The sequence below is a fragment of the Eucyclogobius newberryi genome, unplaced genomic scaffold (genome assembly GCF_026437365.1).
Source record: "Eucyclogobius newberryi isolate DKJ021-1_F unplaced genomic scaffold, fEucNew1.0.hap1 SCAF_300, whole genome shotgun sequence".
NCBI classification, from domain to species: Eukaryota; Metazoa; Chordata; class Actinopteri; order Gobiiformes; family Gobiidae; genus Eucyclogobius; species Eucyclogobius newberryi.
Window position 1 is genome coordinate 61,385 of NW_027315947.1, and position 23,076 is coordinate 84,460.

Sequence of the window (23,076 nt, forward strand, 5' to 3'; positions counted from 1 at the left end):
TGTGTCGGGCGTGTCATGTGTCGGGCGTGTCATGTGTCGGCCGTGTCATGTGTCGGGCTTGTCATGTGTCGGGCGTGTCATGTGTCGGGCGTGTCGGGCATGTCATGTGTCGGGCGTGTCATGTGTCGGGCGTGTCATGTGTCGGGCGTGTCGGGCGTGTCATGTGTCGGGCGTGTCATGTGTCGGGCGTGTCATGTGTCGGGCGTGTCATGTGTCGGGCGTGTCATGTGTCGGGCGTGTCGGGCGTGTCATGTGTCGGGCGTGTCATGTGTCGGGCGTGTCATGTGTCGGGCATGTCGGGCGTGTCATGTGTCGGGCGTGTCATGTGTCGGGCGTGTCATGTGTCGGGCGTGTCGGGCGTGTCATGTGTCGGGCGTGTCATGTGTCGGGCGTGTCATGTGTCGGGCGTGTCATGTGTCGGGCGTGTCGGGCGTGTCATGTGTCGGGCGTGTCATGTGTCGGGCGTGTCATGTGTCGGGCGTGTCATGTGTCGGGCGTGTCATGTGTCGGGCGTGTCATGTGCCAGGCGTGTAGGGCGTGTCATGTGTCGGGCATGTCATGTGTCGGGCGTGTCGGGCGTGTCATGTGTCGGGCGTGTCATGTGTCGGGCGTGTCATGTGTCGGGCGTGTCATGTGTCGGGCGTGTCATGTGTCGGGCGTGTCGGGCGTGTCATGTGTCGGGCGTGTCATGTGTCGGGCGTGTCGGGCGTGTCATGTGTCGGGCGTGTCATGTGTCGGGCGTGTCATGTGTCGGGCGTGTCATGTGTCGGGCGTGTCGGGCGTGTCATGTGTCGGGCGTGTCATGTGTCGGGCGTGTCATGTGTCGGGCGTGTCATGTGTCGGGCGTGTCATGTGTCGGGCGTGTCGGGCGTGTCGGGCGTGTCATGTGTCGGCGTGTCATGTGTCGGGCGTGTCATGTGTCGGGCGTGTCATGTGTCGGGCGTGTCGGGCGTGTCATGTGTCGGGCGTGTCATGTGTCGGGCGTGTCATTTTTCGGGCGTGTCATGTGTCGGCCGTGTCATGTGTCGGGCTTGTCATGTGTCGGGCGTGTCATGTGTCGGGCGTGTCGGGCATGTCATGTGTCGGGCGTGTCATGTGTCGGGCGTGTCATGTGTCGGGCGTGTCGGGCGTGTCATGTGTCGGGCGTGTCATGTGTCGGGCGTGTCATGTGTCGGGCGTGTCATGTGTCGGGCGTGTCATGTGTCGGGCGTGTCATGTGTCGGGCGTGTCGGGCGTGTCATGTGTCGGGCGTGTCATGTGTCGGGCGTGTCGGGCGTGTCATGTGTCGGGCGTGTCATGTGTCGGGCGTGTCGGGCGTGTCATGTGTCGGGCGTGTCATGTGTCGGGCGTGTCGGGCGTGTCATGTGTCGGGCGTGTCATGTGTCGGGCGTGTCATGTGTCGGGCGTGTCATGTGTCGGGCGTGTCATGTGCCAGGCGTGTAGGGCGTGTCATGTGTCGGGCATGTCATGTGTCGGGCGTGTCGGGCGTGTCATGTGTCGGGCGTGTCATGTGTCGGGCGTGTCATGTGTCGGGCGTGTCATGTGTCGGGCGTGTCGGGCGTGTCATGTGTCGGGCGTGTCATGTGTCGGGCGTGTCGGGCGTGTCATGTGTCGGGCGTGTCATGTGTCGGGCGTGTCATGTGTCGGGCGTGTCATGTGTCGGGCGTGTCGGGCGTGTCATGTGTCGGGCGTGTCATGTGTCGGGCGTGTCATGTGTCGGGCGTGTCGGGCGTGTCGGGCGTGTCATGTGTCGGGCGTGTCATGTGTCGGGCGTGTCATGTGTCGGGCGTGTCGGGCGTGTCATGTGTCGGGCGTGTCATGTGTCGGGCGTGTCATGTGTCGGGCGTGTCATGTGTCGGGCGTGTCATGTGTCGGGCGTGTCATGTGTCGGGCGTGTCGGGCGTGTCATGTGTCGGGCGTGTCATGTGTCGGGCGTGTCATGTGTCGGGCGTGTCATGTGTCGGGCGTGTCATGTGTCGGGCGTGTCATGTGTCGGGCGTGTCATGTGTCGGGCGTGTCATGTGTCGGGCGTGTCGGGCGTGTCATGTGTCGGGCGTGTCATGTGTCGGGCGTGTCGGGCGTGTCATGTGTCGGGCGTGTCATGTGTCGGGCGTGTCATGTGTCGGGCGTGTCATGTGTCGGGCGTGTCATGTGTCGGGCGTGTCATGTGCCAGGCGTGTAGGGCGTGTCATGTGTCGGGCATGTCATGTGTCGGGCGTGTCGGGCGTGTCATGTGTCGGGCGTGTCATGTGTCGGGCGTGTCATGTGTCGGGCGTTTCATGTGTCGGGCGTGTCATGTGTCGGGCGTGTCGGGCGTGTCATGTGTCGGGCGTGTCATGTGTCGGGCGTGTCGGGCGTGTCATGTGTCGGGCGTGTCATGTGTCGGGCGTGTCATGTGTCGGGCGTGTCATGTGTCGGGCGTGTCGGGCGTGTCATGTGTCGGGCGTGTCATGTGTCGGGCGTGTCATGTGTCGGGCGTGTCATGTGTCGGGCGTGTCATGTGTCGGGCGTGTCGGGCGTGTCGGGCGTGTCATGTGTCGGCGTGTCATGTGTCGGGCGTGTCATGTGTCGGGCGTGTCATGTGTCGGGCGTGTCGGGCGTGTCATGTGTCGGGCGTGTCATGTGTCGGGCGTGTCATTTTTCGGGCGTGTCATGTGTCGGCCGTGTCATGTGTCGGGCTTGTCATGTGTCGGGCGTGTCATGTGTCGGGCGTGTCGGGCATGTCATGTGTCGGGCGTGTCATGTGTCGGGCGTGTCATGTGTCGGGCGTGTCATGTGTCGGGCGTGTCATGTGTCGGGCGTGTCATGTGTCGGGCGTGTCATGTGTCGGGCGTGTCGGGCGTGTCATGTGTCGGGCGTGTCATGTGTCGGGCGTGTCATGTGTCGGGCGTGTCGGGCGTGTCATGTGTCGGGCGTGTCATGTGTCGGGCGTGTCATGTGTCGGGCGTGTCATGTGTCGGGCGTGTCATGTGTCGGGCGTGTCATGTGTCGGGCGTGTCATGTGTCGGGCGTGTCGGGCGTGTCATGTGTCGGGCGTGTCATGTGTCGGGCGTGTCATGTGTCGGGCGTGTCATGTGTCGGGCGTGTCATGTGTTGGGCGTGTCATGTGTCGGGCGTGTCATGTGTCGGGCGTGTCGGGCATGTCATGTGTCGGGCGTGTCATGTGTCGGGCGTGTCATGTGTCGGGCGTGTCATGTGTCGGGCGTGTCATGTGTCGGGCGTGTCATGTGTCGGGCGTGTCATGTGTCGGGCGTGTCGGGCGTGTCATGTGTCGGGCGTGTCATGTGTCGGGCGTGTCATGTGTCGGGCGTGTCGGGCGTGTCATGTGTCGGGCGTGTCATGTGTCGGGCGTGTCATGTGTCGGGCGTGTCATGTGTCGGGCGTGTCATGTGTCGGGCGTGTCATGTGTCGGGCGTGTCATGTGTCGGGCGTGTCGGGCGTGTCATGTGTCGGGCGTGTCATGTGTCGGGCGTGTCATGTGTCGGGCGTGTCATGTGTCGGGCGTGTCATGTGTCGGGCGTGTCATGTGTCGGGCGTGTCATGTGTCGGGCGTGTCGGGCGTGTCATGTGTCGGGCGTGTCATGTGTCGGGCGTGTCATGTGTCGGGCGTGTCATGTGTCGGGCGTGTCATGTGTTGGGCGTGTCATGTGTCGGGCGTGTCATGTGTCGGGCGTGTCGGGCATGTCATGTGTCGGGCGTGTCATGTGTCGGGCGTGTCATGTGTCGGGCGTGTCATGTGTCGGGCGTGTCATGTGTCGGGCGTGTCATGTGTCGGGCGTGTCATGTGTCGGGCGTGTCGGGCGTGTCATGTGTCGGGCGTGTCATGTGTCGGGCGTGTCATGTGTCGGGCGTGTCGGGCGTGTCATGTGTCGGGCGTGTCATGTGTCGGGCGTGTCATGTGTCGGGCGTGTCATGTGTCGGGCGTGTCATGTGTCGGGCGTGTCATGTGTCGGGCGTGTCATGTGTCGGGCGTGTCGGGCGTGTCATGTGTCGGGCGTGTCATGTGTCGGGCGTGTCATGTGTCGGGCGTGTCATGTGTCGGGCGTGTCATGTGTCGGGCGTGTCATGTGTCGGGCGTGTCATGTGTCGGGCGTGGCGGGTTCAGTCCCGTGTGACTGTTCTTCCAGGAGCTGATGTTTCACCTTTTTGCAGATTCTTTTCTGTCTCATGTTCCGTGTTTATTCATCTCTTCTCATTTCGTGGGAGAACTGTGATTTTTGATGAACATTCGGGCAACATGTGTCTAGGGTTAGTGCATGTGTCTAGGGTTAGTGCATGTCTCTAGGGTTAGTGCATGTGTCTAGGGTTAGTGCATGTCTCTAGGGTTAGTGCATGTCTCTAGGGTTAGTGCATGTCTCTAGGGTTAGTGCATGTCTCTAGGGTTAGTGCATGTCTCTAGGGTTAGTGCATGTGTCTAGGGTTAGTGCATGTCTCTAGGGTTAGTGCATGTCTCTAGGGTTAGTGCATGTCTCTAGGGTTAGTGCATGTCTCTAGGGTTGGGGTTAGGGTTAGTGCATGTCTCTAGGGTTAGTGCGTGTGTCTAGGGTTAGTGCATGTGTCTAGGGTTAGTGCATGTGTCTAGGGTTAGTGCATGTCTCTAAGGTTAGTGCATGTGTCTAGGGTTAGTGCATGTCTGGGTTAGGGTTAGTGCATGTCTCTAGGGTTAGTGCATGTCTCTAGGGTTAGGGTTAGTGCATGTGTCTCGTCTCTAGTCCGATGTCAGGGTTAGTGCATGTCTCTAAGGTTAGTGCATGTCTCTAAGGTTAGTGCATGTCTCTAGGGTTAGGGTTAGTGCATGTCTCTAGGGTTAGGGTTAGGGTTAGTGCATGTCTCTAAGGTTAGTGCATGTCTCTAAGGTTAGTGCATGTCTCTAGGGTTAGGGTTAGTGCATGTATCTAGGGTTTTGGTTAGGGTTAGTGCATGTCTCTAGGGTTAGGGTTAGTGCATGTCTCTAGGGTTAGGGTTAGTGCATGTCTCTAGGGTTAGGGTTAGGGTTAGTGCATGTCTCTAGGGTTAGTGCATGTCTCTAGGGTTGGGGTTAGGGTTAGTGCATGTCTCTAGGGTTAGTGCATGTCTCTAGGGTTAGGGTTAGGGTTAGTGCATGTCTCTAGGGTTAGGGTTAGTGCATGTCTCTAGGGTTAGTGCATGTCTCTAGGGTTAGGGTTAGTGCATGTCTCTAGGGTTAGGGTCAGTGCATGTCTCTAGGGTTAGGGTTAGAGTTTGTGCATGTCTCTAGGGTTAGGGTTAGTGCATGTCTCTAGGGTTAGGGTTAGGGTTAGTACATGTCTCTAGGGTTAGGGTTAGTGCATGTCTCTAGGGTTAGGGTTAGGGTTAGTGCATGTCTCTAGGGTTAGGGTTAGGGTTAGTGCATGTCTCTAGGATTAGGGTTAGTGCATGTCTCTAGGGTTAGGGTTAGGGTTAGTGCATGTCTCTAGGGTTAGGGTTAGGGTTAATGCATGTCTCTAGGATTAGGGTTAGGGTTAGTGCATGTCTCTAGGGTTAGGGTTAGGGTTAGTGCATGTCTCTAGGGTTAGGGTTAGGGTTAGTGCATGTCTCTAGGGTTAGGGTTAGGGTTAGTGCATGTCTCTAGGGTTAGGGTTAGGGTTAGTGCATGTCTCTAGGATTAGGGTTAGTGCATGTCTCTAGGGTTAGGGTTAGGGTTAGTGCATGTCTCTAGGGTTAGGGTTAGGGTTAATGCATGTCTCTAGGATTAGGGTTAGGGTTAGTGCATGTCTCTAGGGTTAGGGTTAGTGCATGTCTCTAGGGTTAGGGTTAGGGTTAGTGCATGTCTCTAGGGTTAGGGTTAGGGTTAGTGCATGTCTCTAGGGTTAGGGTTAGGGTTAGGGTTAGTGCATGTATCTAGGGTTAGGGTTAGGGTTAGTGCATGTCTCTAGGGTTAGGGTTAGGGTTAGGGTTAGGGTTAGTGCATGTCTCTCGTCTCTAGTCCGATGTCATACCTGGAAGTCCTGGTTGAGTCTGAACTTACTCTATATTTCTGGTTGATGGGATAAACCACTCTGGCTCTGGAGGCAAATGCAGCGAGGTCACTGTTCACTGGAGCCTGGGGCTTCGTCTGCTTCGTCTGCTTCGTCTGGAAAAGAAATAATACTTTGTTTCATGTTAAGGCTGAAACACAGATGTAAACTCACTTATTGACTATTTCACAATTGTCGGTGTAATCCCTCATTGGTCCAGGCGTGTTCCATAGTAGAAAAAGCTTCAGTTGTTTCATCTGGACTCAGTTTGCAAAAATAGACGTTTCGACTTCATCCAAGAGTCATTGTCAATAACAGAATTTAGGTCGAGAACTCCGATATTAATACTGTTCTGTGGTAAGACCCGCCCATTGGGAGGAGCCTTCCTGAAGTAGAAAGAGTTGTTTGTTTCAACAGAAACTCCCCCTTGTATCTACCGAGCCTATTCAGAATCTTAATGGGCTGTTAGAATCCTCTTTGTCTTTGTGAGACCCTGGCTCAACCACCCTGAGTACCTGATTAGCATCTGAATGTCCTCTACCTTTCCAGGGGTTCAGTAACCCATTATAAATAACAGGAAGATTAAACCTTAGCCCTCCATTTCTGTTTAAAGAAGGTCTTTCTTTTTTAACAAAAATAGCTTCCTTAACTCCTCTTTCAAACCATCTTTTCTCCTGCTTAAAACCTTCACATCACCGTCTTCAAACGAGTGATTAGAGGCTTCAAGGTGGAGATGCACGGCGCCCTGTGGTCCTGAACTAGTATTTCTTCTGTGCTGATAAAGCCTCTTGTGTAGAGGCTGTTTCAGCCTCTTTTTTGTTAAAAAAGAAAGACCTTCTTTAAACAGAAATGGAGGGCTAAGGTTTAATCTTCCTGTTATTTATAATGGGTTACTGAACCCCTGGAAAGGTAGAGGACATTCAGATGCTAATCAGGTCCTCAGGGTGGTTGAGCCAGGGTCTCACAAAGACAAAGAGGATTCTAATAGACCATTAAGATTCTGAATAGGCTCGGTAGATACAAGGGGGAGTTTCTGTTGAAACAAACAACTCTTTCTACTTCAGGAAGGCTCCTCCCAATGGGCGGGTCTTACCACAGAACAGTATTAATATCGGAGTTCTCGACCTAAATTCTGTTATTGACAATGACTCTTGGATGAAGTCGAAACGTCTATTTTTGCAAACTGAGTCCAGATGAAACAACTGAAGCTTTTTCTACTATTTCACAATTGTAAAACTGAGTTCCTATTTGATATTTAGTAGTTTTGGTGTTTTTTCCTTCCAGAGAAGGAGGTTCTAAGGAGAGAGGGCTGTTCTCCTATGAACAATGTTTAATGCCGGCGCAGATTTACACCATCCTCACCTCCTCCATCACCTCCTCCATCACCTCCTCCATCGCATCCTCCATCGCATCCTCCATCGCCTCCTCCATCGCGTCTTCCATCGCCTCCTCCATCATCCCCTCTATCGCCCCCTCCATCGCCCCCTCCATCGCCTCCTCCATCGCCTCCTCCATCGCATCCTCCATCGCCACCTCCATCGCCTCCTCCATCGCCTCCTCCATCGTCTCCTCCATCGCATCCTCGATCGCATCCTCCATCGCCACCTCCATCATCCCCTCTATCGCCCCCTCTATCGCCCCCTCCATCGCCCCCTCCATCGCCTCCTCCATCGCCTCCTCCATCGCATCCTCCATCGCATCCTCCATCGCCACCTCCATCATCCCCTCTATCGCCCCCTCCATCGCCCCCTCCATCGCCTCCTCCATCGCATCCTCCATCGCATCCTCCATCGCCACCTCCATCGCCTCCTCCATCGCCTCCTCCATCGTCTCCTCCATCGCATCCTCCATCGCATCCTCCATCGCCACCTCCATCACCTCCTCCATCGCCTCCTCCATCGTCTCCTCCATCGCCCCCTCTATCGCCCCCTCCATCGCCTCCTCCATCACCTCCTCCATCGCCTCCTCCATCGCCTCCTCCATCGCCTCCTCCATCGTCTCCTCCATCGCCTCCTCCATCGCATCCTCCATCGCATCCTCCATCGCCTCCTCCATCGCCTCCTCCATCGCATCCTCCATCGCATCCTCCATCGCTACCTCCATCGCCTCCTCCATCGCCTCCTCCATCGCCTCCTCCATCGCCTCCTCCATCGCCTCCTCCATTGCCTCCTTCATCACCTCCTCCATCACCTCCTCCATCGCCTCCTCCATCGCCTCCTCCATCACCTTGTGGTACGCTGGAGCCACAGCCAGGGATAAACAGAGACTACAGCGCCCTCTGATGAGAAGGTGATCGGCTGCAGACTTCCATCTCTGCAGGAGGCCACTCGCCTGAGGCAGGAAGCCACTCCCCACAGGCAGCAAGCCACTCCCCACAGGCAGCAGGCCACACCCCTCAGGCAGGAGGCCCCTCCCCTCAGGCAGGAGGCCACTCCCCTGAGGCTGAGGCAGGAGGCCACTCCCCTGAGGCTGAGGCAGGAGGCCACTCCCCTGAGGCTGAGGCAAGAGGCCACTCCCCTGAGGCTGAGGCAGGAGGCCACTCCCCTGAGGCTGAGGCAGGAGGCCACTCCCCTGAGGCTGAGGCAGGAGGCCACTCCCCTGAGGCTGAGGCAAGAGGCCACTCCCCTGAGGCTGAGGCAAGAGGCCACTCCCCTGAGGCTGAGGCAGGAGGCCACTCCCCTGAGGCAGGAGGCCACTCGCCTGAGGCAGGAAGCCACTCCCCACAGGCAGCAAGCCACTCCCCACAGGCAGCAGGCCACACCCCTCAGGCAGGAGGCCCCTCCCCTCAGGCAGGAGGCCACTCCCCTGAGGCTGAGGCAGGAGGCCACTCCCCTGAGGCTGAGGCAGGAGGCCACTCCCCTGAGGCTGAGGCAAGAGGCCACTCCCCTGAGGCTGAGGCAGGAGGCCACTCCCCTGAGGCTGAGGCAGGAGGCCACTCCCCTGAGGCTGAGGCAGGAGGCCACTCCCCTGAGGCTGAGGCAAGAGGCCACTCCCCTGAGGCTGAGGCAAGAGGCCACTCCCCTGAGGCTGAGGCAGGAGGCCACTCCCCTGAGGCAGGAGGCCACTCCCCTGAGGCAGGAGGCCACTCCCCTGAGGCAGGAGGCCACTCCCCTGAGGCAGGAGGCCACTCCCCTGAGGCAGGAGGCCACTCCCCTGAGGCTGAGGCAGGAGGCCACTCCCCTGAGGCAGGAGGCCACTCCCCTGAGGCAGGCCACTCCCCTCTGCCACTTTAACAATTATTCAACTAATACTATTCACACACTTCACTTTCTGCACGATTTCAACCATCTGTACATTTTTGTATAAATAAATATTACACTAACCATATGTATATACTGAGAAGTTTATTTTATAAATTGTCATTATTTTATTAGACCTTATTCTATAATAAGGTTCAAAGTAAATTCTTAATGTATGCATGCCATGTTGGACCCTAAAGACGTTGCTATTATTATTATTTTATTATAAATTGCTTTATATTGGACATTAACGCGAACTATTCAATGACAATGGCATAAACCTTTTCTGATTCTGATTAGGGTCAGGATCAGGGTCAGGATCAGGCTCAGGGTCAGGGTCAGGGTCAGGGTCAGGATTAGGGTCAGGATCAGGGTCAGGATCAGGGTCAGGATCAGGCTCAGGGTCAGGCTCAGGGTCAGGGTCAGGATCAGGGTCAGGATCAGGGTCAGGGTCAGGATCAGGGTCAGGATCAGGGTCAGGATCAGGGTCAGGGTCAGGGTCAGGGTCAGGGTCAGGGTCAGGCTCAGGGTCAGGGTCAGGATCAGGGTCAGGGTCAGGGTCAGGATCAGGGTCAGGATCAGGGTCAGGGTCAGGGTCAGGGTTAGGCTCAGGGTCAGGCTCAGGGTCAGGGTTAGGCTCAGGGTCAGGGTCAGGGTTAGGCTCAGGGTCAGGGTCAGGGTTAGGCTCAGGGTCAGGCTCAGGGTCAGGGTTAGGCTCAGGGTCAGGGTCAGGGTCAGGGTCAGGGTCAGGTTCAGGGTCAGGGTTAGGCTCAGGGTCAGGGTTAGGCTCAGGGTTAGGCTCAGGGTTAGGCTCAGGGTCAGGGTTAGGCTCAGGGTCAGGGTTAGGGTCAGGCTCAGGGTTAGGCTCAGGGTCAGGCTAAGGCTCAGGGTTAGGCTCAGGGTCGGGGTTAGGCGTGTCGGGCGTGTCATGTGTCGGGCGTGTCATGTGTCGGGCGTGTCATGTGTCGGGCGTGTCGGGCGTGTCATGTGTCGGGCGTGTCATGTGTCGGGCGTGTCATGTGTCGGGCGTGTCATGTGTCGGGCGTGTCATGTGTCGGGCGTGTCATGTGTCGGGCGTGTCGGGCGTGTCATGTGTCGGGCGTGTCATGTGTCGGGCGTGTCATGTGTCGGCCGTGTCATGTGTCGGGCTTGTCATGTGTCGGGCGTGTCATGTGTCGGGCGTGTCGGGCATGTCATGTGTCGGGCGTGTCATGTGTCGGGCGTGTCATGTGTCGGGCGTGTCGGGCGTGTCATGTGTCGGGCGTGTCATGTGTCGGGCGTGTCATGTGTCGGGCGTGTCATGTGTCGGGCGTGTCATGTGTCGGGCGTGTCGGGCGTGTCATGTGTCGGGCGTGTCATGTGTCGGGCGTGTCATGTGTCGGGCATGTCGGGCGTGTCATGTGTCGGGCGTGTCATGTGTCGGGCGTGTCATGTGTCGGGCGTGTCGGGCGTGTCATGTGTCGGGCGTGTCATGTGTCGGGCGTGTCATGTGTCGGGCGTGTCATGTGTCGGGCGTGTCGGGCGTGTCATGTGTCGGGCGTGTCATGTGTCGGGCGTGTCATGTGTCGGGCGTGTCATGTGTCGGGCGTGTCATGTGTCGGGCGTGTCATGTGCCAGGCGTGTAGGGCGTGTCATGTGTCGGGCATGTCATGTGTCGGGCGTGTCGGGCGTGTCATGTGTCGGGCGTGTCATGTGTCGGGCGTGTCATGTGTCGGGCGTGTCATGTGTCGGGCGTGTCATGTGTCGGGCGTGTCGGGCGTGTCATGTGTCGGGCGTGTCATGTGTCGGGCGTGTCGGGCGTGTCATGTGTCGGGCGTGTCATGTGTCGGGCGTGTCATGTGTCGGGCGTGTCATGTGTCGGGCGTGTCGGGCGTGTCATGTGTCGGGCGTGTCATGTGTCGGGCGTGTCATGTGTCGGGCGTGTCATGTGTCGGGCGTGTCATGTGTCGGGCGTGTCGGGCGTGTCGGGCGTGTCATGTGTCGGCGTGTCATGTGTCGGGCGTGTCATGTGTCGGGCGTGTCATGTGTCGGGCGTGTCGGGCGTGTCATGTGTCGGGCGTGTCATGTGTCGGGCGTGTCATTTTTCGGGCGTGTCATGTGTCGGCCGTGTCATGTGTCGGGCTTGTCATGTGTCGGGCGTGTCATGTGTCGGGCGTGTCGGGCATGTCATGTGTCGGGCGTGTCATGTGTCGGGCGTGTCATGTGTCGGGCGTGTCGGGCGTGTCATGTGTCGGGCGTGTCATGTGTCGGGCGTGTCATGTGTCGGGCGTGTCATGTGTCGGGCGTGTCATGTGTCGGGCGTGTCATGTGTCGGGCGTGTCGGGCGTGTCATGTGTCGGGCGTGTCATGTGTCGGGCGTGTCGGGCGTGTCATGTGTCGGGCGTGTCATGTGTCGGGCGTGTCGGGCGTGTCATGTGTCGGGCGTGTCATGTGTCGGGCGTGTCGGGCGTGTCATGTGTCGGGCGTGTCATGTGTCGGGCGTGTCATGTGTCGGGCGTGTCATGTGTCGGGCGTGTCATGTGCCAGGCGTGTAGGGCGTGTCATGTGTCGGGCATGTCATGTGTCGGGCGTGTCGGGCGTGTCATGTGTCGGGCGTGTCATGTGTCGGGCGTGTCATGTGTCGGGCGTGTCATGTGTCGGGCGTGTCGGGCGTGTCATGTGTCGGGCGTGTCATGTGTCGGGCGTGTCGGGCGTGTCATGTGTCGGGCGTGTCATGTGTCGGGCGTGTCATGTGTCGGGCGTGTCATGTGTCGGGCGTGTCGGGCGTGTCATGTGTCGGGCGTGTCATGTGTCGGGCGTGTCATGTGTCGGGCGTGTCGGGCGTGTCGGGCGTGTCATGTGTCGGGCGTGTCATGTGTCGGGCGTGTCATGTGTCGGGCGTGTCGGGCGTGTCATGTGTCGGGCGTGTCATGTGTCGGGCGTGTCATGTGTCGGGCGTGTCATGTGTCGGGCGTGTCATGTGTCGGGCGTGTCATGTGTCGGGCGTGTCGGGCGTGTCATGTGTCGGGCGTGTCATGTGTCGGGCGTGTCATGTGTCGGGCGTGTCATGTGTCGGGCGTGTCATGTGTCGGGCGTGTCATGTGTCGGGCGTGTCATGTGTCGGGCGTGTCGGGCGTGTCATGTGTCGGGCGTGTCATGTGTCGGGCGTGTCGGGCGTGTCATGTGTCGGGCGTGTCATGTGTCGGGCGTGTCATGTGTCGGGCGTGTCATGTGTCGGGCGTGTCATGTGTCGGGCGTGTCATGTGCCAGGCGTGTAGGGCGTGTCATGTGTCGGGCATGTCATGTGTCGGGCGTGTCGGGCGTGTCATGTGTCGGGCGTGTCATGTGTCGGGCGTGTCATGTGTCGGGCGTTTCATGTGTCGGGCGTGTCATGTGTCGGGCGTGTCGGGCGTGTCATGTGTCGGGCGTGTCATGTGTCGGGCGTGTCGGGCGTGTCATGTGTCGGGCGTGTCATGTGTCGGGCGTGTCATGTGTCGGGCGTGTCATGTGTCGGGCGTGTCGGGCGTGTCATGTGTCGGGCGTGTCATGTGTCGGGCGTGTCATGTGTCGGGCGTGTCATGTGTCGGGCGTGTCATGTGTCGGGCGTGTCGGGCGTGTCGGGCGTGTCATGTGTCGGCGTGTCATGTGTCGGGCGTGTCATGTGTCGGGCGTGTCATGTGTCGGGCGTGTCGGGCGTGTCATGTGTCGGGCGTGTCATGTGTCGGGCGTGTCATTTTTCGGGCGTGTCATGTGTCGGCCGTGTCATGTGTCGGGCTTGTCATGTGTCGGGCGTGTCATGTGTCGGGCGTGTCGGGCATGTCATGTGTCGGGCGTGTCATGTGTCGGGCGTGTCATGTGTCGGGCGTGTCATGTGTCGGGCGTGTCATGTGTCGGGCGTGTCATGTGTCGGGCGTGTCATGTGTCGGGCGTGTCGGGCGTGTCATGTGTCGGGCGTGTCATGTGTCGGGCGTGTCATGTGTCGGGCGTGTCGGGCGTGTCATGTGTCGGGCGTGTCATGTGTCGGGCGTGTCATGTGTCGGGCGTGTCATGTGTCGGGCGTGTCATGTGTCGGGCGTGTCATGTGTCGGGCGTGTCATGTGTCGGGCGTGTCGGGCGTGTCATGTGTCGGGCGTGTCATGTGTCGGGCGTGTCATGTGTCGGGCGTGTCATGTGTCGGGCGTGTCATGTGTTGGGCGTGTCATGTGTCGGGCGTGTCATGTGTCGGGCGTGTCGGGCATGTCATGTGTCGGGCGTGTCATGTGTCGGGCGTGTCATGTGTCGGGCGTGTCATGTGTCGGGCGTGTCATGTGTCGGGCGTGTCATGTGTCGGGCGTGTCATGTGTCGGGCGTGTCGGGCGTGTCATGTGTCGGGCGTGTCATGTGTCGGGCGTGTCATGTGTCGGGCGTGTCGGGCGTGTCATGTGTCGGGCGTGTCATGTGTCGGGCGTGTCATGTGTCGGGCGTGTCATGTGTCGGGCGTGTCATGTGTCGGGCGTGTCATGTGTCGGGCGTGTCATGTGTCGGGCGTGTCGGGCGTGTCATGTGTCGGGCGTGTCATGTGTCGGGCGTGTCATGTGTCGGGCGTGTCATGTGTCGGGCGTGTCATGTGTCGGGCGTGTCATGTGTCGGGCGTGTCATGTGTCGGGCGTGTCATGTGTCGGGCGTGTCATGTGTCGGGCGTGTCATGTGTCGGGCGTGGCGGGTTCAGTCCCGTGTGACTGTTCTTCCAGGAGCTGATGTTTCACCTTTTTGCAGATTCTTTTCTGTCTCATGTTCCGTGTTTATTCATCTCTTCTCATTTCGTGGGAGAACTGTGATTTTTGATGAACATTCGGGCAACATGTGTCTAGGGTTAGTGCATGTGTCTAGGGTTAGTGCATGTCTCTAGGGTTAGTGCATGTGTCTAGGGTTAGTGCATGTCTCTAGGGTTAGTGCATGTCTCTAGGGTTAGTGCATGTCTCTAGGGTTAGTGCATGTCTCTAGGGTTAGTGCATGTCTCTAGGGTTAGTGCATGTCTCTAGGGTTAGTGCATGTGTCTAGGGTTAGTGCATGTCTCTAGGGTTAGTGCATGTCTCTAGGGTTAGTGCATGTCTCTAGGGTTAGTGCATGTCTCTAGGGTTGGGGTTAGGGTTAGTGCATGTCTCTAGGGTTAGTGCGTGTGTCTAGGGTTAGTGCATGTGTCTAGGGTTAGTGCATGTGTCTAGGGTTAGTGCATGTCTCTAAGGTTAGTGCATGTGTCTAGGGTTAGTGCATGTCTGGGTTAGGGTTAGTGCATGTCTCTAGGGTTAGTGCATGTCTCTAGGGTTAGGGTTAGTGCATGTGTCTCGTCTCTAGTCCGATGTCAGGGTTAGTGCATGTCTCTAAGGTTAGTGCATGTCTCTAAGGTTAGTGCATGTCTCTAGGGTTAGGGTTAGTGCATGTCTCTAGGGTTAGGGTTAGGGTTAGTGCATGTCTCTAAGGTTAGTGCATGTCTCTAAGGTTAGTGCATGTCTCTAGGGTTAGGGTTAGTGCATGTATCTAGGGTTTTGGTTAGGGTTAGTGCATGTCTCTAGGGTTAGGGTTAGTGCATGTCTCTAGGGTTAGGGTTAGTGCATGTCTCTAGGGTTAGGGTTAGGGTTAGTGCATGTCTCTAGGGTTAGTGCATGTCTCTAGGGTTGGGGTTAGGGTTAGTGCATGTCTCTAGGGTTAGTGCATGTCTCTAGGGTTAGGGTTAGGGTTAGTGCATGTCTCTAGGGTTAGGGTTAGTGCATGTCTCTAGGGTTAGTGCATGTCTCTAGGGTTAGGGTTAGTGCATGTCTCTAGGGTTAGGGTCAGTGCATGTCTCTAGGGTTAGGGTTAGAGTTTGTGCATGTCTCTAGGGTTAGGGTTAGTGCATGTCTCTAGGGTTAGGGTTAGGGTTAGTACATGTCTCTAGGGTTAGGGTTAGTGCATGTCTCTAGGGTTAGGGTTAGGGTTAGTGCATGTCTCTAGGGTTAGGGTTAGGGTTAGTGCATGTCTCTAGGATTAGGGTTAGTGCATGTCTCTAGGGTTAGGGTTAGGGTTAGTGCATGTCTCTAGGGTTAGGGTTAGGGTTAATGCATGTCTCTAGGATTAGGGTTAGGGTTAGTGCATGTCTCTAGGGTTAGGGTTAGGGTTAGTGCATGTCTCTAGGGTTAGGGTTAGGGTTAGTGCATGTCTCTAGGGTTAGGGTTAGGGTTAGTGCATGTCTCTAGGGTTAGGGTTAGGGTTAGTGCATGTCTCTAGGATTAGGGTTAGTGCATGTCTCTAGGGTTAGGGTTAGGGTTAGTGCATGTCTCTAGGGTTAGGGTTAGGGTTAATGCATGTCTCTAGGATTAGGGTTAGGGTTAGTGCATGTCTCTAGGGTTAGGGTTAGTGCATGTCTCTAGGGTTAGGGTTAGGGTTAGTGCATGTCTCTAGGGTTAGGGTTAGGGTTAGTGCATGTCTCTAGGGTTAGGGTTAGGGTTAGGGTTAGTGCATGTATCTAGGGTTAGGGTTAGGGTTAGTGCATGTCTCTAGGGTTAGGGTTAGGGTTAGGGTTAGGGTTAGTGCATGTCTCTCGTCTCTAGTCCGATGTCATACCTGGAAGTCCTGGTTGAGTCTGAACTTACTCTATATTTCTGGTTGATGGGATAAACCACTCTGGCTCTGGAGGCAAATGCAGCGAGGTCACTGTTCACTGGAGCCTGGGGCTTCGTCTGCTTCGTCTGCTTCGTCTGGAAAAGAAATAATACTTTGTTTCATGTTAAGGCTGAAACACAGATGTAAACTCACTTATTGACTATTTCACAATTGTCGGTGTAATCCCTCATTGGTCCAGGCGTGTTCCATAGTAGAAAAAGCTTCAGTTGTTTCATCTGGACTCAGTTTGCAAAAATAGACGTTTCGACTTCATCCAAGAGTCATTGTCAATAACAGAATTTAGGTCGAGAACTCCGATATTAATACTGTTCTGTGGTAAGACCCGCCCATTGGGAGGAGCCTTCCTGAAGTAGAAAGAGTTGTTTGTTTCAACAGAAACTCCCCCTTGTATCTACCGAGCCTATTCAGAATCTTAATGGGCTGTTAGAATCCTCTTTGTCTTTGTGAGACCCTGGCTCAACCACCCTGAGTACCTGATTAGCATCTGAATGTCCTCTACCTTTCCAGGGGTTCAGTAACCCATTATAAATAACAGGAAGATTAAACCTTAGCCCTCCATTTCTGTTTAAAGAAGGTCTTTCTTTTTTAACAAAAATAGCTTCCTTAACTCCTCTTTCAAACCATCTTTTCTCCTGCTTAAAACCTTCACATCACCGTCTTCAAACGAGTGATTAGAGGCTTCAAGGTGGAGATGCACGGCGCCCTGTGGTCCTGAACTAGTATTTCTTCTGTGCTGATAAAGCCTCTTGTGTAGAGGCTGTTTCAGCCTCTTTTTTGTTAAAAAAGAAAGACCTTCTTTAAACAGAAATGGAGGGCTAAGGTTTAATCTTCCTGTTATTTATAATGGGTTACTGAACCCCTGGAAAGGTAGAGGACATTCAGATGCTAATCAGGTCCTCAGGGTGGTTGAGCCAGGGTCTCACAAAGACAAAGAGGATTCTAATAGACCATTAAGATTCTGAATAGGCTCGGTAGATACAAGGGGGAGTTTCTGTTGAAACAAACAACTCTTTCTACTTCAGGAAGGCTCCTCCCAATGGGCGGGTCTTACCACAGAACAGTATTAATATCGGAGTTCTCGACCTAAATTCTGTTATTGACAATGACTCTTGGATGAAGTCGAAACGTCTATTTTTGCAAACTGAGTCCAGATGAAACAACTGAAGCTTTTTCTACTATTTCACAATTGTAAAACTGAGTTCCTATTTGATATTTAGTAGTTTTGGTGTTTTTTCCTTCCAGAGAAGGAGGTTCTAAGGAGAGAGGGCTGTTCTCCTATGAACAATGTTTAATGCCGGCGCAGATTTACACCATCCTCACCTCCTCCATCACCTCCTCCATCACCTCCTCCATCGCATCCTCCATCGCATCCTCCATCGCCTCCTCCATCGCGTCTTCCATCGCCTCCTCCATCATCCCCTCTATCGCCCCCTCCATCGCCCCCTCCATCGCCTCCTCCATCGCCTCCTCCATCGCATCCTCCATCGCCACCTCCATCGCCTCCTCCATCGCCTCCTCCATCGTCTCCTCCATCGCATCCTCGATCGCATCCTCCATCGCCACCTCCATCATCCCCTCTATCGCCCCCTCTATCGCCCCCTCCATCGCCCCCTCCATCGCCTCCTCCATCGCCTCCTCCATCGCATCCTCCATCGCATCCTCCATCGCCACCTCCATCATCCCCTCTATCGCCCCCTCCATCGCCCCCTCCATCGCCTCCTCCATCGCATCCTCCATCGCATCCTCCATCGCCACCTCCATCGCCTCCTCCATCGCCTCCTCCATCGTCTCCTCCATCGCATCCTCCATCGCATCCTCCATCGCCACCTCCATCACCTCCTCCATCGCCTCCTCCATCGTCTCCTCCATCGCCCCCTCTATCGCCCCCTCCATCGCCTCCTCCATCACCTCCTCCATCGCCTCCTCCATCGCCTCCTCCATCGCCTCCTCCATCGTCTCCTCCATCGCCTCCTCCATCGCATCCTCCATCGCATCCTCCATCGCCTCCTCCATCGCCTCCTCCATCGCATCCTCCATCGCATCCTCCATCGCTACCTCCATCGCCTCCTCCATCGCCTCCTCCATCGCCTCCTCCATCGCCTCCTCCATCGCCTCCTCCATTGCCTCCTTCATCACCTCCTCCATCACCTCCTCCATCGCCTCCTCCATCGCCTCCTCCATCACCTTGTGGTACGCTGGAGCCACAGCCAGGGATAAACAGAGACTACAGCGCCCTCTGATGAGAAGGTGATCGGCTGCAGACTTCCATCTCTGCAGGAGGCCACTCGCCTGAGGCAGGAAGCCACTCCCCACAGGCAGCAAGCCACTCCCCACAGGCAGCAGGCCACACCCCTCAGGCAGGAGGCCCCTCCCCTCAGGCAGGAGGCCACTCCCCTGAGGCTGAGGCAGGAGGCCACTCCCCTGAGGCTGAGGCAGGAGGCCACTCCCCTGAGGCTGAGGCAAGAGGCCACTCCCCTGAGGCTGAGGCAGGAGGCCACTCCCCTGAGGCTGAGGCAGGAGGCCACTCCCCTGAGGCTGAGGCAGGAGGCCACTCCCCTGAGGCTGAGGCAAGAGGCCACTCCCCTGAGGCTGAGGCAAGAGGCCACTCCCCTGAGGCTGAGGCAAGAGGCCACTCCCCTGAGGCTGAGGCAGGAGGCCACTCCCCTGAGGCAGGAGGCCACTCGCCTGAGGCAGGAAGCCACTCCCCACAGGCAGCAAGCCACTCCCCACAGGCAGCAGGCCACACCCCTCAGGCAGGAGGCCCCTCCCCTCAGGCAGGAGGCCACTCCCCTGAGGCTGAGGCAGGAGGCCACTCCCCTGAGGCTGAGGCAGGAGGCCACTCCCCTGAGGCTGAGGCAAGAGGCCACTCCCCTGAGGCTGAGGCAGGAGGCCACTCCCCTGAGGCTGAGGCAGGAGGCCACTCCCCTGAGGCTGAGGCAGGAGGCCACTCCCCTGAGGCTGAGGCAAGAGGCCACTCCCCTGAGGCTGAGGCAAGAGGCCACTCCCCTGAGGCTGAGGCAGGAGGCCACTCCCCTGAGGCAGGAGGCCACTCCCCTGAGGCAGGAGGCCACTCCCCTGAGGCAGGAGGCCACTCCCCTGAGGCAGGAGGCCACTCCCCTGAGGCTGAGGCAGGAGGCCACTCCCCTGAGGCAGGAGGCCACTCCCCTGAGGCAGGCCACTCCCCTCTGCCACTTTAACAATTATTCAACTAATACTATTCACACACTTCACTTTCTGCACGATTTCAACCATCTGTACATTTTTGTATAAATAAATATTACACTAACCCTATGTATATACTGAGAAGTTTATTTTATAAATTGTCATTATTTTATTAGACCTTATTCTATAATAAGGTTCAAAGTAAATTCTTAATGTATGCATGCCATGTTGGACCCTAAAGACGTTGCTATTATTATTATTTTATTATAAATTGCTTTATATTGGACATTAACGCGAACTATTCAATGACAATGGCATAAACCTTTTCTGATTCTGATTAGGGTCAGGATCAGGGTCAGGATCAGGCTCAGGGTCAGGGTCAGGGTCAGGGTCAGGATTAGGGTCAGGATCAGGGTCAGGATCAGGGTCAGGATCAGGCTCAGGGTCAGGCTCAGGGTCAGGGTCAGGATCAGGGTCAGGATCAGGGTCAGGGTCAGGATCAGGGTCAGGATCAGGGTCAGGATCAGGGTCAGGGTCAGGGTCAGGGTCAGGCTCAGGGTCAGGGTCAGGATCAGGGTCAGGGTCAGGGTCAGGATCAGGGTCAGGATCAGGGTCAGGGTCAGGGTCAGGGTTAGGCTCAGGGTCAGGCTCAGGGTCAGGGTTAGGCTCAGGGTCAGGGTCAGGGTTAGGCTCAGGGTCAGGGTCAGGGTTAGGCTCAGGGTCAGGCTCAGGGTCAGGGTTAGGCTCAGGGTCAGGGTCAGGGTCAGGGTCAGGGTCAGGTTCAGGGTCAGGGTTAGGCTCAGGGTCAGGGTTAGGCTCAGGGTTAGGCTCAGGGTTAGGCTCAGGGTCAGGGTTAGGCTCAGGGTCAGGGTTAGGGTCAGGCTCAGGGTTAGGCTCAGGGTCAGGCTAAGGCTCAGGGTTAGGCTCAGGGTCGGGGTTAGGCTCAGGGTCAGGGTCAGGGTTAGGGTCAGGGTTAGGCTCAGGGTCAGGCTCAGGGTTAGGCTCAGGGTCAGGGTTAGGCTCAGGGTCAGGGTTAGGGTCAGGCTCAGGGTTAGGGTCAGGGTCAGGGTTAGGCTCAGGGTCAGGCTCAGGGTTAGGGTCAGGGTCTAATCGTTTTTTCACTGTCATCCTTCCAGGAAACTGCTGTGATGTCAAACGTTACAAAACATTACAAACATTACGTTACAATAATGAATTGAATTGAAACAGTCGACTTGAGCATTTATTCATCGCAGACGAGTAAGTTTTTTGTTATTTTTTCATTAAATGTCAAACTCGATTTTGTTGCTAAGCAATAGACTTGATCTTCAATACCAATTTTGAGACAATGGAAAAGATCAATCTAAAAATGTGAAGGAACCGTCACATTTTCTGTTCTTAAGTGAATAGTTTTGATACTAGTTTTAATAGTAATTGATTACTATCTGATCTGTAATATTTTTGATAACACTATTATCCTGTTGCTAGTGCCCTAGTACCTCGTCTGTGCCTCTGACGCTCGGACCCTGGTTCTTCGCCTGGTTCTTCGCCTGGTTCTTCGCCTGGTTCTTCGCCTGGTTCTTCGCCTGGTTCTTCGCCTGGTTCTTCGCCTGGTTCTTCGCCTGGTTCTTCGCCTGGTTCTTCGCCTGGTTCTTCGCCTGGTTCGGCTGGTCTTGGCTCCGCTCTCCGTCACCCAGACTGTTCTCCAGCCTTGCCTTCTCTGCTTTGTCAGACTCCAGCACTCGGAGGTTTTGTCCCTGAAGAGAAAGTCACAGCATTAGTAACGTCCAGGGATCGTATGGAGAGAATAAACATAGAACAATGAACATCACAGAAATCAAAAATCAAAACAAGAACACATCAAACATCCATAGAAACAAAGTCACGGCTCAAGGTCAGATTTGTCTGTTTCCAAATGAAGTCTGAATGTCATTTTGTCATATTGTCTGATAATGTAAGTCCTTGAGCATTGGAGATGTTTGTGTTAATAAGCAGTTTATTTGTTTTGGCCTTTTTTCCTTTCCAAAAGTACATTCCAAAAGTTGCATTTCCCTGTGAAGAATGAGACCTTTGACCTGGAGTTATAAAATAATTGTGGCATCTGACCTTAAAAGTACATGAATGTGAGGTACTCCTCTGAGCTCCTCCCACTCTTCATCTGTCAAAACAACATGAGCTTCTCTTTATCACTTGTGTTTCAAGGTCATGACCTTGATAAGCATCTGTCAGAGGTTATAAAGGTCATGACCTTGATAAGCATCTGTCAGAGGTTATAAAGGTCATGACCTTGATAAACATCTGTCAGAGGTTATAAAGGTCATGACCTTGATAAACATCTGTCAGAGGTTATAAAGGTCATGGCCTTGAAAAATATCAGTCAGAGGTTATAAAGGTCATGACCTTGTTACATGTCTTAATGTTATAATAATTATTTATCTGTAAAAAAACTATAAAAGTCCTGTTTCTCTTTCCACATATCAAAGCTTTTCATGTGATTCTCTTTTACATCTGGTAAAAAAACCTTAAGACCTTTTGTCCTCCAGACCTTGAGTCTCAGCTCAGTTCTATTTGTACAAAACCTTTGGTCATAAAACTTTACCAGTTTAAGATTGTAACATGTGTGTTTAATTTGTTCTGATCAGCTCCTTCCATGTTGTAAGAACAGATTTGACCCAGGGATTCTTCACTTCCTCCTCATGACTCAAGCGTCTGTCATCTGCAGTAAGAACTGTACAGGAAACCCCGGCACCACATGACTCTCAGTATAAGACCTGGACAGGAACCCCCGGCACCACATGACTCTCAGTATAAGACCTGGACAGGAACCTCAGGCACCACATGACTCTCAGTATAAGACCTGGACAGGAACCTCAGGCACCACATGACTCTCAGTATAAGACCTGTACAGGAACCCCCGGCACCACATGACTCTCAGTATAAGACCTGTACAGGAACCCCCGGCACCACATGACTCTCAGTATAAGACCTGTACAGGAACCTCAGGCACCACATGACTCTCAGTATAAGACCTGTACAGGAACCTCCGGCACCACATGACTCTCAGTATAAGACCTGTACAGGAACCTCAGGCACCACATGACTCTCAGTATAAGACCTGTACAGGAACCTCCGGCACCACATGACTCTCAGTATAAGACCTGTACAGGAACCTCAGGCACCACATGACTCTCAGTATAAGACCTGTACAGGAACCTCAGGCACCACATGACTCTCAGTATAAGACCTGTACAGGAACCTCCGGCACCACATGACTCTCAGTATAAGACCTGTACAGGAACCTCAGGCACCACATGACTCTCAGTATAAGACCTGTACAGGAACCTCCGGCACCACATGACTCTCAGTATAAGACCTGTACAGGAACCTCAGGCACCACATGACACTCAGTATAAGACCTGTACAGGAACCTCAGGCACCACATTACTCTCAGTATAAGACCTGTACAGGAACCTCAGGCACCACATGACTCTCAGTATAAGACCTGTACAGGAACCTCAGGCACCACATGACTCTCAGTATAAGACCTGTACAGGAACCTCAGGCACCACATGACTCTCAGTATAAGACCTGTAGAGGAACCTCAGGCACCACATGACTCTCAGTATAAGACCTGTACAGGAACCTCAGGCACCACATGACTCTCAGTATAAGACCTGTACAGGAACCTCCGGCACCACATGACTCTCAGTATAAGACCTGTACAGGAACCTCAGGCACCACATGACTCTCAGTATAAGACCTGTACAGGAACCTCAGGCACCACATGACTCTCAGTATAAGACCTGTACAGGAACCTCAGGCACCACATGACTCTCAGTATAAGACCTGTACAGGAACCTCAGGCACCACATGACTCTCAGTATAAGACCTGTACAGGAACCTCAGGCACCACATGACTCTCAGTATAAGACCATTGAGCACAACATTCACACCAGCAACGCTCTCATTTCACCTGAAATATAGTACTTTTCACACACAGTGTGCGGAGCATCTCACCAACTACAAGCTCGTCTCCTTTTATTCAAGATTTGGCAATGGCAATAAACCCCATTCTGATTCTGATTTGTGATTCGGTGCTTGCC

At 55.1% G+C, this 23,076-nt stretch overlaps 1 protein-coding gene across 1 annotated transcript in view; it reads right to left on the reverse strand.

Annotated features, from left to right (window-relative positions):
* LOC140374709 (uncharacterized) overlaps positions 1–7,886 on the reverse strand; it is a gene marked incomplete at its 3' end in the record, with an annotated part of 62,408 nt that extends 54,522 nt beyond the window's left edge. Inside the window, exons 1-2 of the mRNA XM_072461700.1 lie at positions 7,422–7,886; positions 5,987–6,091 (exon numbers count right to left, since the gene is read on the reverse strand). Of these exons, the coding sequence (XP_072317801.1) occupies positions 5,987–6,091; positions 7,422–7,886 (570 nt within the window). The remainder of the gene's footprint in view (positions 1–5,986; positions 6,092–7,421) is intronic.
* Between the last annotated feature and the right edge of the window lie 15,190 nt (positions 7,887–23,076).